General features: G+C 52.2%; 2 protein-coding genes across 2 annotated transcripts in view; one reads left to right on the top strand and one right to left on the bottom strand.

Annotated features, from left to right (window-relative positions):
- Nucleotides 1-7451, bottom strand: part of mbd2 (methyl-CpG binding domain protein 2) — a 29002-nt gene extending 21551 nt beyond the window's left edge. The window contains exons 1-2 of the mRNA XM_084442722.1: nt 7116-7451; nt 1-86 (exon numbers count right to left, since the gene is read on the bottom strand). The exon at nt 1-86 is cut by the window's left edge and continues 74 nt beyond it. Of these exons, the coding sequence (XP_084298848.1) occupies nt 1-86; nt 7116-7231 (202 nt within the window). The 5' untranslated portion in view covers nt 7232-7451. The remainder of the gene's footprint in view (nt 87-7115) is intronic.
- A 5310-nt stretch (nt 7452-12761) lies between these two features.
- cUnh18orf54 (chromosome Un C18orf54 homolog) lies at nt 12762-15622 on the top strand. The gene is made up of 7 exons (XM_084442524.1): nt 12762-13190; nt 13398-14213; nt 14390-14564; nt 14749-14827; nt 14977-15144; nt 15274-15332; nt 15496-15622. The coding sequence occupies exons 1-7, from the start codon at nt 12938-12940 to the stop codon at nt 15578-15580; spliced, it is 1635 nt and encodes a 544-aa protein (XP_084298650.1). The 5' UTR covers nt 12762-12937; the 3' UTR covers nt 15581-15622.
- The last annotated feature ends 2 nt before the right edge of the window (nt 15623-15624 follow it).

Genomic DNA, 15624 nt, shown 5'->3' with positions numbered 1-15624 from the left:
TTCGGAAGTCGAAGCATCCCAGGTCCACGGTGTTGCCTAGGTAACGGGATAGCTGGGGTTTGCTCCGGAACTTCTTTCCTGTGGGGCTGGGGTCGGAAACACAAACGACGACGGCGTTGAGCTACAAGACGGTTTTTGAGACACGCACGCGTGCACACACGCACACACACGCACACACACACACACACACACACACACACACACATAGACAGGCCCGACTAGAGCAGTCCCAGGGAGGGGCTGAGTCTATCACCTTCACTTAGCGGACTGCCAATAGCGCTAGGCCAGTCAATGACTTACAGCGGGATGTGTGGTCGCGTTCTGAGTAACGACAGAAGTTCCAGAGAACGCTCTTACCAAACGTCTGACTCGCACTTCACGGGAGATCCTGTGACGTGTGTGTTGTGTGTATGTATGTGTGTGTGTGTGTGTGTGTGTGTGTGTGTGTGGGACGTTGAAGCCTACTCAGTCTAGAGACCTGCATCTCCCTGTGACTGCGCTAGGCGTGAAGGACCTCTCTTGGTACACGACGCTACACAGATGGAATTGGATTAAGCCGCCGTCCGTTGGCGTGCCGCGCCAGAGAGAGAGTGGCAGAGAGACCGGTCAGTGAGAGCATACCGGGAGTGGAGGCTGTATTTATAGAGCTGACCTCTGCCTGTAAAGAGATTAGCTGAATCTCAACCATGTAAGAACGTGAGGGAACAGAGGACAGGGAGGACCGCAGCGGAGGAAGAGAAAAGTCTGACCCAGGAATCTCGATTTAGAGAGCGCACACACACACACACACACACACACACTAGCGCGCACACGTGAAACATTTACGCACACACACACGCACGGGGAGTGGAGATACGGGGCACTGAGAACAGAAACAGAAGGACAGAAACGGACAGTTCTCAAACTGTTACTTTGAACTGAAACACCTCAGCAGGCGTCCCGGGTCAAGCCTGTATGGAGGTGGTCAACGCACGGACCCACACCGCGCCTGGCTGGCTCGCTAGCCCAGCTCAGCAGCGAGGCACAATACGCCATTAGCCTACATCTGCCAAGAGACTTCCATAGGCGACCTCTTAAAGGGACAGTCGTATAAAAACTCGCAGGGTAGAAATCAGATTCTTAAAGGCAGGGAGACCACCCAGGAGTTGGGTTATCCTCCATGTCCTCCTCTTCCTCACTTTGTGGTAAGAATGGTGTCTGAAGCACGCATAATTACCACCAGAAGGCCGTAAAAAAAAAAGCTTAATGTTGCCAGTAACGACCGCATGTACGCAGTCTCATCTCAAGGCAAGGCTCGTCAGAGTTCCAGTCCCCTGGTCCTGGCCTTGACCCCGGCCACGCCCCACTCCGACCTGTGCCAAAATCGCCGAGTCCAAACGGACTCTGGATAGGCCCGCTTCCAAGCAACCTTGGAACAGGGCGGCGGTGTGGTAATCACGTGTGTGTGTGTGTGTGTGTGTGTGACCAAGGTAGAGTCCGCTGAGACACCAACAAGAGTCCACTACCGTGGCAGTCCGGTCAAACTCCTCCTCTCTGACCAGACTCGTATCAATACCGAAAGACCTAACCGTAATAATTGTAATAAGTGCGCCCAATCATTTCGGGTTGCCAACTGGAAATGATTGGCTGGTTCACCTGCCTGTCAACCTCCCTACCCGCCTAGCGAGCGTCATGTTTTCCCCCAGTTCGGAGGAGCGGCTTTTGGAGGGAGTCCCGGAGGGCGGGGTGGGGATTTGTCGGTTGCATCTTTCAAAATCTTTCAAAAAATGTCAGAAAAAGTCGAATGGGAAATCACAAACCGCGTACTGCGCCTTTAACACGAGCGCCCAATCTGATCGCTACTGCCTGGAAAGCTCTCCAAACACAGAAACGCTGAACTGAACTAGTGTCTAATCCTTAGTAGTAGAGTAGCCGGCGCGGTAGTAGGTACTTTATTGATCCCTCAAGGGGGGAAATTGCGCTGTTTCAGCATCCAAAGAAAAACAACCCTGTCCCTGTCGACGTCATCAGTGAGTGGGTTGAGCCGCGTGTGACGCTCTGATGAGGTGATATGAAGTAACGGTGCTACGGGCACAGCTGGGGGTCAAGGGTCAGGGAGGACGGGCGGGCCCCGCTGCTGTTACATAACGCGTGTTTGCTCAGCACACACATCCTTTAAACCGGGCCCAATTACAGCACTTCCTCTGTAAACACCATCTGCATTTCAAACCTACTCGACCGTCGAGACGCAGTCCAGATTTCGAGACACGGCTGATTAGATTAGCCCGTCCTCGGCTTGGGGGCCGAGACGACGTACTGTACCTGTTATTACCGGAGATAAACACACATCATCTTGGGGCTTTTTTAAGCGGTTTTGAAACGTTTTCTGTGCTACAGCTGCTTGTTATGGATAATAAGCAGTCTAAGTGCCTCCACACACTCAAACTGTTTTCAGCTGCTTTCTACTGCTGCTTTGTGTGACTCAGGCCCACGGTTTGGCTGACGGAGCAGTGAAACCGTCGCTCGGGAAGTGGATAACGCCGGCCTAGGGCCTAGTCGGTCAACCGCGGCCTCTGTCTCAGTCTGGTCGGAGCGTGAGCTGAGTCCCCGGCGCGCGCGGAGCGGACGGCAACGAGCGGAGATCACATGGGACCGGGTTCGAGGGTTATGACTCAAAGTTATGAGTCAACAAACAAGAACCGGGAAACCCACACGACCGCACGGCAGGGCCTTTCTGAGAAACTCACCCACGCACGCACACACACACACACACACACACACACACACACACACACACACACACACACACGGAGCAGAAAGCGAGGCAGACTGAGTTATTGAGCCCCACGGAGCTCAGTGGCGCGAGCCTGAGTCGGCCTGCTGTCGGTCGTCTACCACAGCCTGGTTTAGTGAGGGGGGTAGGAGGGAGGGAGGGAGGGCAGACCGGAGGTAGTCAAGGTAGGTCTCTCTCCGTGGGTGGGGGGAGGGGGAGTGTGGTGGGGGGGCTGGAGGACTGAGGGGGGGAGGGGGGGGGGGGGGTAGCTAGCGCCTGCCCTCCCCGGCGCCCCGGCTGCTGCTGCCGCTGTGAAGCGCGCCGTCAGCGAGACAAAAGGGTGTGGAGGGCTGGAGCCAGCAGGGCCGGTGGGGGGAGGGGACAGAGGAGAGCATGCAGTAGAACAGCCCCCCCCTCCCCCCCCTCCCCCCCCCCCCTGCCCCGCACTGGCAAACATGTATTAACCCCTTCAGCGCTGCTCCCTCCCAGCCCAGCGCCGATCAGACACGACTACCAGGAAACGACAAAAGACGACACAAACACCGAGACGTTAAAGAACGCCGAGCGCCCTGGCGGCGAGAGACGGACGGACAGACGGACGGACGGACGTAGAGACGGAAAGAACGACGCTGTTCAGGGGGGGGGGGGTTTGATTAAGAAGCTTCGCTTAATTATTAGTTGCGCTTCACACCCCCTCCCCCCGACGGTAGTAAACAAACCATTGAAGTTATAAAAGAAGCTCGCTTGGATGTGAACTAGGAGAGTTTCTGTTCCCTTCAATTCCACCAACTGTTTTTCTCTCCACTTACCGCGCGGCCACCAACATGGATAGCCATGCTAATGCTATTAAACGCTAATTAAAGGGCCACGGCTCGGGGGCCTGAAATTTCATTACAGCCGGAATTCATGACTCCAAACACCACAAACACAAACAGGAAATGTTGGCTTTAATGCTTCCCCTAATCCCGTTGTAACGCAAGCCTCCGATTGGAAACCCACAGCCGGCCGGCGAGCGCTTCTCGTCTGACGCCGGGATCTGTTCTCTAGCTCTCCCTGTCCCGGAGGACGGAGCTGCTACAGAGCGCGTATAGAGGGGGCGGGGGGGGGGGGGAGGGGTAGCCGTGACGGGGCATCGGTCCGTCAAGTCCACTGAAGCGCTCACGCTGCCGAGTCCAACCCCCCCCCCCCCCCCCTCTCCCACCCCGGATTCCCACCAATCGCATGACTGCTTCGGCTATCCGCCGCAATACGGGCGTACCGCACGGAGCCTCGCTGGGGCTTTGCGGCCGTAGAAACGGCGCCCGCATGTAGGTCAGAGCCAGCGAGTCTGCAAGAGGCGGTGGAGGCCCCGACGAAGCAGGCGCATGGCGCCTGACTGACTACAGCGTGCGGACGAACCCGACTACAGCGCGGCGCGGTTGACGGACGAGCCCGACTACGACGCGGCTCGGTACGGCGTCAACGGCCGCCACACGGGCCACACCGAGCGAACCGCTGGCTCTCTGTGGTCGGTTAACCCTTCGCACTTCGCTCTCCGGCACACAGCTGCGTCTCACACACACACACACACACAAACGCACCCTCGGCACCGGTGCCTCAAAATGGCTTCCTCGTCTGTTCCTGGGCTAGAGTAGCCTGATTCATCGACTTGTGAACAGCTGCGGATGGCGGACTTAGATAATGGCCATCTGGGTTTAACAGAAAACACAGAAAAATAGCTCTACCAGTCACAAAAGGTATTCTACAACCCAGGAAGCTTATCATTGTGCCAACGCGGCAAAAAATATCACGCCTCTGAGGCAGAGCAGGTCAGGAGCAGGCCGAGCTCCATGCGAGCACAAGCAAAGGTCGTCGTCGGGCTCACCGTGACCCCTGACCTTTAGCTACCGCGCCAAGCCTGCGCTCGGGAAGCCAAGAGGGCCGGCTGATCAAAGCTTCCCGCTGTGAGTCACACGCTTGAACATGTCACGAGGCAGGGCGTCGCCGAGACGTCTCAGACACGCGCTCCGCTACCCGACACTCTCGACCACGAGCGGCGTGTTAAAACGGCGTCGGAGCCCGGTCCCAAGCGGTGGCGGTAGCGGCAGCGGACCGCCCACGCTTTCTGCCGCGGGGCTCGCCGCCGTGGCGGCGGATCGGCAAGAAAATCCGGCGAGCGACAACAACAGGGGAGGGAGGGAGCGCACGACGGCTGAGGCCCTGGTGGATCGGAGGAGGCGTGGCGTTGGGGTGTAGTGGGGGGGGGGGGGTGACTCATGACAGCATCCCCGCCATGGCCCGGTGGAGGAAATACATCAGGGATAGCGAAGGAAGGCGTGGGGGGGGTCATTCCCAAACTGCCCCCCCCCCCTCCCTCCCTCCTCCCCCCTCCCTCCTCCGTCTGGCTGTTCCATGGCGGAGCGGACGAGAGATTCCGGGAAATTTTCCGTCTGACCCAAGGGCGTTCCGCCTTGAGCTCCCGGCCCCGGCTTCATGACCTAATCCATCTGACGGGAAGAAGACGGAGCTCTGAGCGGGAAAACAAACGAGGGTGGGGGGGGGGGGGGTAGGCATTGTGGGCCGCGCCGCGTTACGGATGTTACACTCTGCCCGATGACTTCCTGTATGGGCCAGATGCAGGCGTCTGAAGATCAGCCTGAGAGACCTCCGCTCCGAGGCGGCACCCCCGCGTGTGTGTGTGTGTGTGTGTGTGTGTGTGTGCGTGCGCGAACGCCGGGAGCAGGAAGTGGCTTTGGCCGCCTCGTGTCGCGAGGTGTGAAAGAGTGGTCGTCGGCAGCATTTGGGGGAACGCCCCCCCCCCCCCCCCACACACACACACACACAAGGCCCCCCCAGAGTGGGCGGAGGAAGGGGGGTGGGGGGGGATATGGGTGGGGAAACACGTTAACACGAGCGCCGACGTGGGGTCATTTTACAACCTCTCTGCTACCACAGTACCTCAGGCAAACCTGACACCCTTCCCCCGTGTCATGAATAGAGCTCGCCTGGGGGAGAGAGCGAAGAAAAACGACAATACAAACGATCTCACACCACTTCTCTCTGTCACGCCGGACTCGCGTCGGGGTGGGGGGGGGGCAGACGCGGGACTCATCAAAGACGACGCCAAAACCCAAACGCGGGCACGTGTTCTTGGTTTCACACAATAAAACCGTGACAGGGACGAGAACGGAAAGCGCAGCGGCCGAGGGTTTAGCGCGGCTGTTTCGCGGTCGTAGGTCGTAGGCTAGCCTGGTGTAGGGTAGGTTAAGTCTTCTCAGCCTCTGGAACTCACCAGTCGCCCACTGGGTCAACAGGAAGTGAAAACAACTGCCCCAAAAATACACGTCTCCCGGGTTACTGCTCCGGCCACATTCCCTCGCTGTCTGCAAGCGAGACGCCACACAGCAAACACGCCGGGGTCGTTCCATTTGAATGAGAATGAGAGGGAGGTTTTTCACGAGGGGATGAGTGCAGACCTAAGTACGCAGGGCGGGTTCTGGGCCTGGTGGATGCTAGTATACTACATACTACTACTAGAAGTATACTACAGAGGCGCAAACCTCCAGGGCTTGCTCTTCTAACGCAGGGGAGAGGGAAGGGAGGGGCAGAATTTAAACTTGGCTATGCTTTTAACTGAAAAAAAGAAAAGATTATGTTTTCAGAGGTGAAACGCACACGTGAGCAGCAGAGACATGACTTATTCACACTATTCATTTTGGATATAGAGTATACCTAGCTATAGCATTACAGATTCAGGGATGGCTTTTCATACACACATTATGCACACAGACATACAGACAGACAGACACACACACGTGCATGCACGCACACACACACACACACACACACACACACACACACACACACACACACACACACACACACACACACACACACTCACTCACACACACACACACACACACACAGATGTATAGTAAAGTGCTTGGAATAAGTTAATGTGATCTACACTCTATTCATGATGGGCTAATCATAACTTAAATTGACTGTAGATTTCTCATGATCTGTCATTATTGATCCAATAATGTAATAATGTAATTACCAAATGTTCAAATGTTTATAAACCACTATTTGCTTTTGTTTTAAAACACCCGCTCTGGCTTCTTCACGCAAAGCTGTTACACTGTAACACTGTTGTTACAACCGGCAACGTTATAACCAGTCATGCTGCTCCTATCGTTTTTAGATAGAATGGTGTACTGACTGAACATTACTTTCCTAATCTCATGCTATTATCAATTTGGGGAAACACCACCTAGCAATTACGAGAACCGCGACTGTATGATGACGTGGGAACGTATCGAGATTGTTGCCGTTATCAAACTTCACATTCGGAGCGTATAGTTCAAACCACTGATTACCCTACCTGTAGTAATACACATCGCTTTTCCCAGCGCTGAGCCCTGACTTCCGGATGACTTCTTCTTTCTTCCAACCCGGGGGCAGAGCTGGGCAGTCCATCCTCTTCTTCTCCATAATCATTACGAAGGGGAATAACCCCGTTTTCTAATCAACAGGCCGCTATGCCAAACTAGTTACACTGATAAAGTCCAACGATACAACGTGTGAGCTGAAGCTGACCTAGTAACGTTGTAAGGCTTCGCTTGTGGCTGTTTCAAGCTGGATGTAAACGTCAAAACTTCAAATCTCGCTCCAATATTTGTGTAGCTAATGGTTTAATCTAGAATTACGGTCCCCGGATTGACAGTTCTCCTCTTCGATCCTCAACTATGCAAATCCGAGTGACCACAGATCTCCCCGGCTCCGCTCAACGGTGGTGGCAGTGACGTTCTGAAATTTCAGCACTTCCCACACACTGACCCAGCGCTTGGCAACCGCGGAGTCATGCCCCGCCTATATGGAGCCCTCCCGTCACTTCTCGGTTCTCCCTGCCAGTCCCGTGTCTGGCAAATATTCCCAGGCGGTCCCGTCAATGTACACGAAGTGCCGACGAGCTGGAAAGTCATATTGACCCCTCCCTCCCCCCCAAAAAAACACATATGGAAAAGCTAATACTAGTGATTCGTCGTTGCGAACGTATGAAAGACAAGTTCAGTGGCGAACCCGGGGTAAGCTCATAGTCGTCCCTCCTCACTATCTTGTTCTCAGAAATTGATGGAGTGAAACCGTGTTGTAGCCTAGGCTGCCAAAGGCCCAGCCAAGCCTGTCTCTGATACCACAAATTGTGGCTGTATTGAAACTGAATGTGGAGTGAGGCTATGTAGTGAGTCTCCAATTCAGTTTGAAACTCGAAATTGATAAACGGATAAACAAATAATATTTTTTATTTTCACCAGATGGCAACTGAAAGTGCCAGACACTCACTTACCCGGGGCCTATAGGTAAAAAGGGGGAGACTTGACACTTTCACATTCGTTTCTAAATTGCAGCATCTTTTTTCTAGAAGGCCTTAAATATGTTGAAAAATAATTAGTAATGTGTTACATGAATTAATAATGTGCTTAATTTCCTTCACAGTGACTTTAAACTATGTAGGCTACATAGGCCTACTGTATATGCGGATCATGTCACCATCTTGTCTCAAAATAGCTTGCTCTTGTACACACCCAAAACCTATTCTAAGTGAAAGCCAACCTCGTGCATGGTGGAGTAATATTGCAAGCAGTGGTAGTATTGAGATTGTGTTTTAATCTTCTAAACTAAAGCCTTAGCCTGATATCAGCACAGAACTGTCAACTCGTTACACTCTGTTGAGAACTTCCAAGAGTCAGCAAATGTTTAGTGGACGGATTCGAATGTCTGGACCCAGGCAACTAAAGCCTCATATTTTGTGTTTTAAAATGCAATGTTGACACCCTCCAAGATTTAGACCATCCATTATGTTCTCTGCTTTCAGCTAGAGAGGTCCCAGAAGGGAAAATTACCACTCACTAACGACTTGCACATTAGCCCTCATCAATTGTTAAACTGATTCACATTACTCTTTGTTCTTTATCTTTTTAAGATCATGTGTAGAGTATGACATGAAAGCATAATTCACACCCTGGAGCTCAACACTCTAACGACCCCTAACCCTAACCCCCCCCATCACCATGGGTGACACCCCAGTCGACTCCGTGGCATCCTTCCTGTTCCAGGGCACCACCATCTCCTGGGACCTCTAGTGGGAGCTGAACATCAGCTCCCTGAACATCAGCTCCCATCAGCTGAACATCAGCTCTCTGAACATCAGCTTCCTGAACATCAGCTCCCTGAACATCAGCTCCCATCAGCTGAACATCAGCTCCCTGAACATCAGCTCCCATCAGCTGAACATCAGCTCCCTGAACATCAGCTCCCATCAGCTGAACATCAGCTCCCTGAACATCAGCTTCCTGAACATCAGCTCCCTGAACATCAGCTCCCATCAGCTGAACATCAGCTCCCTGAACATCAGCTCCCATCAGCTGAACACCATCTCCCTCACCAGGAAAGCTCAGCAGAGGATGTGCTTCCTGAGGCAGCTGAAGAAGTTCCACCTGCCGAAGACGAGGATGGTTCACTTCTACACCTCCATCACCGAGTCCATCCTCACCTCCTCCATCGCCGTCTGGTGCGCCGCCGCCACAGCCAAACACAAGGCCAGACTGCAGCGTGTAGTCCGCTCTGCTGAAAGGGTGATTGGCTGCAACTTGCTATCCCTCCAGGATCTGCATGTCTCCAGGGCCCCAATGCGGGCAAGAAGGATTGTGGCCGACCCATCCCACGATGGACGCAAACTCTTTGAACCCCCCCCCCCGACAAGAGGCTGCGGTCTATCCCCAGATAGCAAGCGGATCTGGGCCATATACAGGCCAGATCTGGCCCTTGTGGCTTAGTTCCGGCCCATATATGGCCCAGAATCATTACACATCCACTTGCTATCTGGGTCAGGACCAAAACCTCTCAGCACAAAAGCAGTTTCTTCCCGACTCCAACCAGCCTCATCAGTAAGGCCCGCGTCCCCCTCCGGCTCGGGCTCTGCACCATTATTTTGCACATGACTTTTAATTGTATTGTATAAAGGATTACACTGAATATAGGATAATCTTGTATTTGCCCTGTATTGCTTTTTGCACTATTATATTTTGCGCTGTCCTGTCATTTGCACTGTCTTGTCTTGTCCTTGCACCTTGTCTATTGTTGTCTATTCATTATTATGCACCAACAGTCAAAAGAAAATTCCTCGTATGTGTGAAAACCTGCCGAGTTAAATAAACCTGATTCGGATTTACTGCTTCCCTAAAAAAGGACAAGACATTTGAATGCATGGACCATGCTGGCTCATTACATTCAGATCACTAGATGTGCTCATTGTGACGGGAAAATCTGGTCTACAGTCCTTCTTCCTCTTCTTCGTGTGGGTGTCGATGTTTCTCCCCCCCCCCCCCCCAGGCTCGGGGCTGAGGGGCTATCCTTTTACCACCCCGAGCCTGGGTGAGGGGGTCACCCGGGCTATATATCCGGGCACACCTCCAGGAGCCATGTCACCGTTTCGTCATTCACAACCGTCAGGTCACGCGATCCATTGGGTGTTCGATATATCGGACAGTCCTGGATGACGTGATCTGCGGTTTGTTCCTCGGCGCCACACTCACACGCTGCACATGATACCAAGCCCCATCTGTGCATCGATGACAGTACAGTATCTCAGTCAAATCTCCAGTGTACAGTATAGAGATATGGGTTGACCAGCAGATCTCAAAACTTGAATTTCAATAGGTACTTCCGTGTAACGTTCTCAGAGGACAATAATAATGCCTTAAAAAATAGAGAGAGATTTAGATATATGTTCTCAGTTCAGTGCAGGGATACAATCTTGACCATGTTACTATAGTCCTTAATGGCCCCCATACCCCTCCTCCCTCTCTCTCGCTCTCTCTCTCCCCTCGCTCCCTCTCTCTCTCCCCCCCTCTCTCTCTCTCCCTCTCCCCCTTCTCCCTCTCTCTCACTCTCTCTCCCTCTCCCTCCCTCTCTCTCCCCCTCTATCTCTCCCTCTCCCCCTTCTCTCTCTCTCACTCTCTCTCCCTCTCCTTTTCTCTCTGCTTCTCCCCCTTCTCCCTCTCTCTCTCACTCTCTCTCCCTCTCCCTCCCTCTCCTTCTCTCTCCCCCTCTATCACTCTCTCTCCCTCCCCCTCTCCCTCTCTCTCCCCCTCTATCTCTCTCTTCCCCCCTCTCTCTCCCCCTCCCTCTCCCTCTCTATCTCTCTCTTCCTCTCCCTCTCCCTCTCTATCTCTCTCTTCCTCTCTCTCTCCATCTCTATCTCTCTCTTCCTCTCCCCTTCCCTCTCTCAGCCCAAATATCAGTTTCTTCATTTCATGCAGGCGTATCAAAAGGAGTGACAATAGCTGAGGTCACCCTAGCGCAGAGACAGTGGGGGGGCACCATGCTGCTTATTATCCATGCAGGATTGAGAGGAGGGAGGGAGGGAGGGAGGGAGAGAGAGAGGGAGGGAGGGAGGGAGAGAGATAGGGAGGGAGGGAGGGAGAGAGGGAGAGAGATAGGGAGGGAGGGAGGGAAACACCACATATTGATTAGAGGGAGAAACTCCATATATGCTGTGGCATACAGCACATACTGTACATTGGATCTTCAGAGTTTGTTTAATCCATATTTCAACCCTTTCAGCCCTTCTCTAAAAGACACCTCTTTCAACACTGCATGCTGTCAGAATGTCAGACAGCGTCTGTTCCTATAGGAGGCTGAGATTTGGATCACTGTTGATCTCAAATGAAGATCATCAGATAATCAGAGAAAATCTTCTTCCTTATCAGCATATTATGTACAGTAGGCCTACAATGTACTGTATGCAACGTCATCAAATAGCAGTGGCTGTATGCAATTTAGTTGAATAATCTGCCTGACATCCCTGTGACAGGGTCTTATACAAATGAATGGCATTGTTCCTTTTTATTACCTTTTAACGCATGCCATAGTAAAAGATTATTTGAAAAAATAAAATAATAGCCTACACTGTAAATGTAAAGCTTTTCATGCTCATAGACAAAAGTTTAGAATTTGTCCTTCTTTTTCCCAGGACTATAGCATTGCTTTTGAGGTGTCACTTTGTATACTCATGATATTTCAATACAATAATAATGTAATTTATATTAGCGTTGAGTAATAATGACTGTAATTATTTCAGTTCATACAGATTGCAGGTAGATGGATACAGTTAGTGCAGCTGGGAGACAGTCAGTGTTGGGAGAAACGAGAAAGAAAGGAGAAACGTCTTCAGAAAGAAATAAATCAAGTTGGATTTATATAGCGCCCTTCATGATACCCAGAGCGCTTTACAGAGTCCAGTATTCATTCAGACACAGTCATACCGGTGGTGGTAAGCTACATCTGTAGCCACAGCTGCCCTGGGGCAGACTGACAGAAGCGTGGCTGCCAATCAGCGCCTACGGCCCCTCCGACCACCACCAACATTCATTCACATTCATACGTGAGGCAAGGTAAGGCAGCGATGGAGCCAGATTAAGGACATTTGGAAAAGTGTTCGCGAAATTAGGCTACATGCAGTTGTCTGTATTACCGTAATGTCCTTATTGATGTATTACCATGGTATTACCCTAGGCTGTAGCCTACAAATTGACATTTTAGGGGTGAAATGCGTAGCCTAGGCCTATATTATAATAATGTATTCAGGCATATGTTTAATAAGATTTGCATAGTTTATCATGCAACTTCATATGACTCAGTGTTAAGATTCAAGGTAAGATCTTTTCCCCGAAGTCATCAAATGCAATTTAGCTGAGATTTATCACTAGAGATCGATCTATCCGAGCAGTGCCTGTCTGTATTATTTCTTTCTTGTGGTGAGTAAGCCGCGTAATCTGAAAACGCCTGGTTTGTTTCCGCTTGGCCAACAAATTTAGGACGCAACCGACGGTGTAGAATTATGCCCGTAGAAACCGATCTTGAATCGGTTTTCCTGCTTAATCCAAAACGGATTTGAATGTTAGCTAACTGATCCTAGACCTGCTTGAACGAGACAACTCCACCCGGGACACTTGAATAACTAGTTGCGTTGTTTTTACCAGTAGCTGGATAGTTACCGGTAGTTAGCAAACAGTTAGTACTTTGTCTAAATATAATTTTGCATGAAATGTAGCTAGTGACAGTGTCATATTTTAGCTAACGTAACGTAGATCTTCGTTTAGTCTAGTTTTTTCAGCATGAAAACCTTCAGTACGCGATAACAGAATGTCTTTCCAGGGCTTCCACTCTCCCGAGTCAACTGTCACCTCTCTGCTGGCTAGCTCTGGACATCTGCGGGGCAGCTTCCACCCCGAGCCGCCCCACACCATCAGATACGGGGATAGGGATTTTGAATCGGCCACTGCTGCTTTGGATGCCTATATCGCAGACTTCGATAGGAGTGAGTTCACATCTCCAGCGAGACTACAGCTGCGGAAAGGCCCTGCTCCCGTCAGAAGTGGAATTAGAAATAAAGACGGTAATTTACGCTAGCTAGCATAGCTGCTAGCTAATGGTGCTCTTGTTGGAATGTCAAACTGAATCTGTCTTTCTTGACTAGGTTAGCTAGTGGCGAATATGTAGGTGATAGACTAGAGAATAGTAGGGCTTTCATTTCTTTGCTAGATATTGTTGTTTATGTCTGGTCTAGTTTCCATTCGTTGTTTTTGTTGTTATTGGTTTGCAGTTCTTCATGAGCAGTTGACAGACAGGGAGCTGGACTCCCTGACGTTGCCAGTGGACGTTCACCACAGAGACCCAGACCGCCTCAGTATGACCACTGACGACCTGCTGGTCCTCCCCTGTGACGGCTCCTTACCCGTGACCCGCACCTCGGCCTTCCTCTCCCAGTCAGGGAGGCTGTCCGGGGGCCAGCAGCCCCGCCTCTGGTCCTCCTCTCGGCCGACGTCCAGACCCAGCGACGCTCGCACGCCCCGCGCCCACCACCCCACCCCTCACCACCCCTTTCAGCCCAGCGGACGAGCAGGGAGAACGCTGAAGCCGGAGACGTCCGTTGGGACGAGGGCCGGTCCGTGGGCCCGGCATCGGCACCGTCACGACCCGACGTCAGCCCTCGCGGCGCTGGACCCGCCGGACGCCACCTCCCCCCATCACTACCCCCGCTGGCTGACCAGCCAGAAGTCGGAGATGGACTTCTCCGGGATCACCAGCATCCCCGACATGACGTACCCGGCCTGGCTCCAGGAGTGCGACCTGCCCGTCGACGCCACCGGCGTGGGGTCTAGCCGTAAGGAGACGCGGGCCGTTGGCCGGACCCTGGTAGGACTCCCCTCCTGGCTGGGACAACTGGAGGCCTCCTGTGAGGAGCTGCAAGGAGATGGAGGCGGCCATCTTGGTGGTGTTTGTGATCCTGATGGCTGGCGAGGAGGAGAGCCGGTCTCTGGTGGGAGGACTCTGAGAGAGCTCAGGGTGCAGTTTGCCGAACGTCTGGCCTTGGCTGCCGAGACCGACAAGAGCGCAGATTTGGACAATCTGTTCCGAGGTTAGAGTGTCACACAACAATGTCCCCAAAACATCCAGACTAAGGTCCTCCTATAGGGTCAGTCTCCGGGGTTCGGAATCAAAACTAGTCCAGGATCAAGCATGACTCCGTTACAGATGCTTTCATTCACAAATCGTGAACGTGCGATACTTTAACTCTCCGTGTTTTCTTTCTAGACGACAAGATTGAGGGTTTGATCCTGAAGGCAGAGAAGGTTCTGAACTCTCCCTCTCTCGGCCTGGGAAGCCCCCAGCAGAAGGACACAGGAAGTCCCCAGCAGAAGGACAGCCCTGGTTGTATGGCAGACGCCCTGGAGGCCGACCGCTCCTGGGACAACCCCCCCTTCACATTGTGAGTTTTTGTGGTAACAGAGGCTTATTGTTTATTCGTGTAGGTGATAAGACTTCTTCATATTCCTTTGACAAGCGGTAATAAGTTTGGACATATTCATGAATCAGCAAGTGACACTAACTGAACCCAACTGCTGTACATAGATGAACAGCACTGACTGTGTTGTTTTGTACCTTCCCTGCAGTAAATCTCCAGTGCCAGTAGGGGGAGCTGACGACCCAGATACTGCAGAAGAGCCTCTGAGCGAGAGAAAAGAGGAAGCCGTATGTTTCGTAACATCCATAGTTCTATATTGAGCAATTTTCTTAGTCCTTAGTCATGATCCGGGATCAAAGATGACGTGTGCGTTGCGTTATGTAACACCGGGGGCCCTAATCTCCCCCCCCCCCATCGTCCGCGCTGTACCGTCCAGGCTCTAGGTTCCTGCTCGTCGGGCTACAGCAGCAGGAAACACCCAGGTCCGGTGGAGGCCCTGAAGCAGATGCTGTTCAGCCTGCAGGCCGTGGAGCAGCAGGTCAGCCTGGACCAGACCGGGACGACGGAGCAGGCCCACGCCAGGAACGGAGCCTCCGACGGACAAGTGGGTGAAAATTACGACAAATTAAGAAAACCCCTCTGAAAATGAACCCCTCTGAAAATGATCTCCTCTATCGCCACCTACTGATTGTCGTTAAATATTATCGTCTGAGCCACGTTGTTTTAATTACAGAACACTGGGACAGAGTTAGAGGACTACAACGCCACACCTGGTGGACAATCACTACAGAGGTACTTCATTAACCCAGTCTTAGAAGCCGTGACATACTGTACCAGCTGGAGTTTGCTCTACGCTGATGGAAACTGCTTGCTGGTCCTCCTCTATAGCAGCAGTAACAGACAGTACTCTGTTCACTGTCCAAAGAAATTCATTAAGCAATTTCTGTTTTTCTAGGGCCTTGCATCACCTTCGGAGACTGAAAAGTCTTGTGGACGACACTAAGGACCCCAAGGAGACTCAGGAGGGAGAAGGCTCCTAGAAGGACTTTAATTTTTAAGCCGAGAAGTGCAAAATATCCAGGAT

This window comes from Borostomias antarcticus, assembly GCF_949987555.1.
Source record: "Borostomias antarcticus genome assembly, chromosome: 8".
NCBI lineage: Eukaryota > Metazoa > Chordata > Actinopteri > Stomiiformes > Stomiidae > Borostomias > Borostomias antarcticus.
Note: the sequence above shows the minus strand (reverse complement) of the source record. Positions and strands in the feature narration are given on the sequence as shown.

Bases quoted from the DNA above. Each gene is read 5' to 3' on its own strand.
- cUnh18orf54 (XM_084442524.1), top strand. From the start codon at position 12,938: ATGTCTTTCCAGGGCTTCCACTCTCCCGAGTCAACTGTCACCTCTCTG. The intron at 14,565-14,748 runs GTGAGTTTTTGT...CCTTCCCTGCAG, and splicing joins GACAACCCCCCCTTCACATT to TAAATCTCCAGTGCCAGTAG. The intron at 15,145-15,273 runs GTGGGTGAAAAT...TTTTAATTACAG, and splicing joins ACGGAGCCTCCGACGGACAA to AACACTGGGACAGAGTTAGA.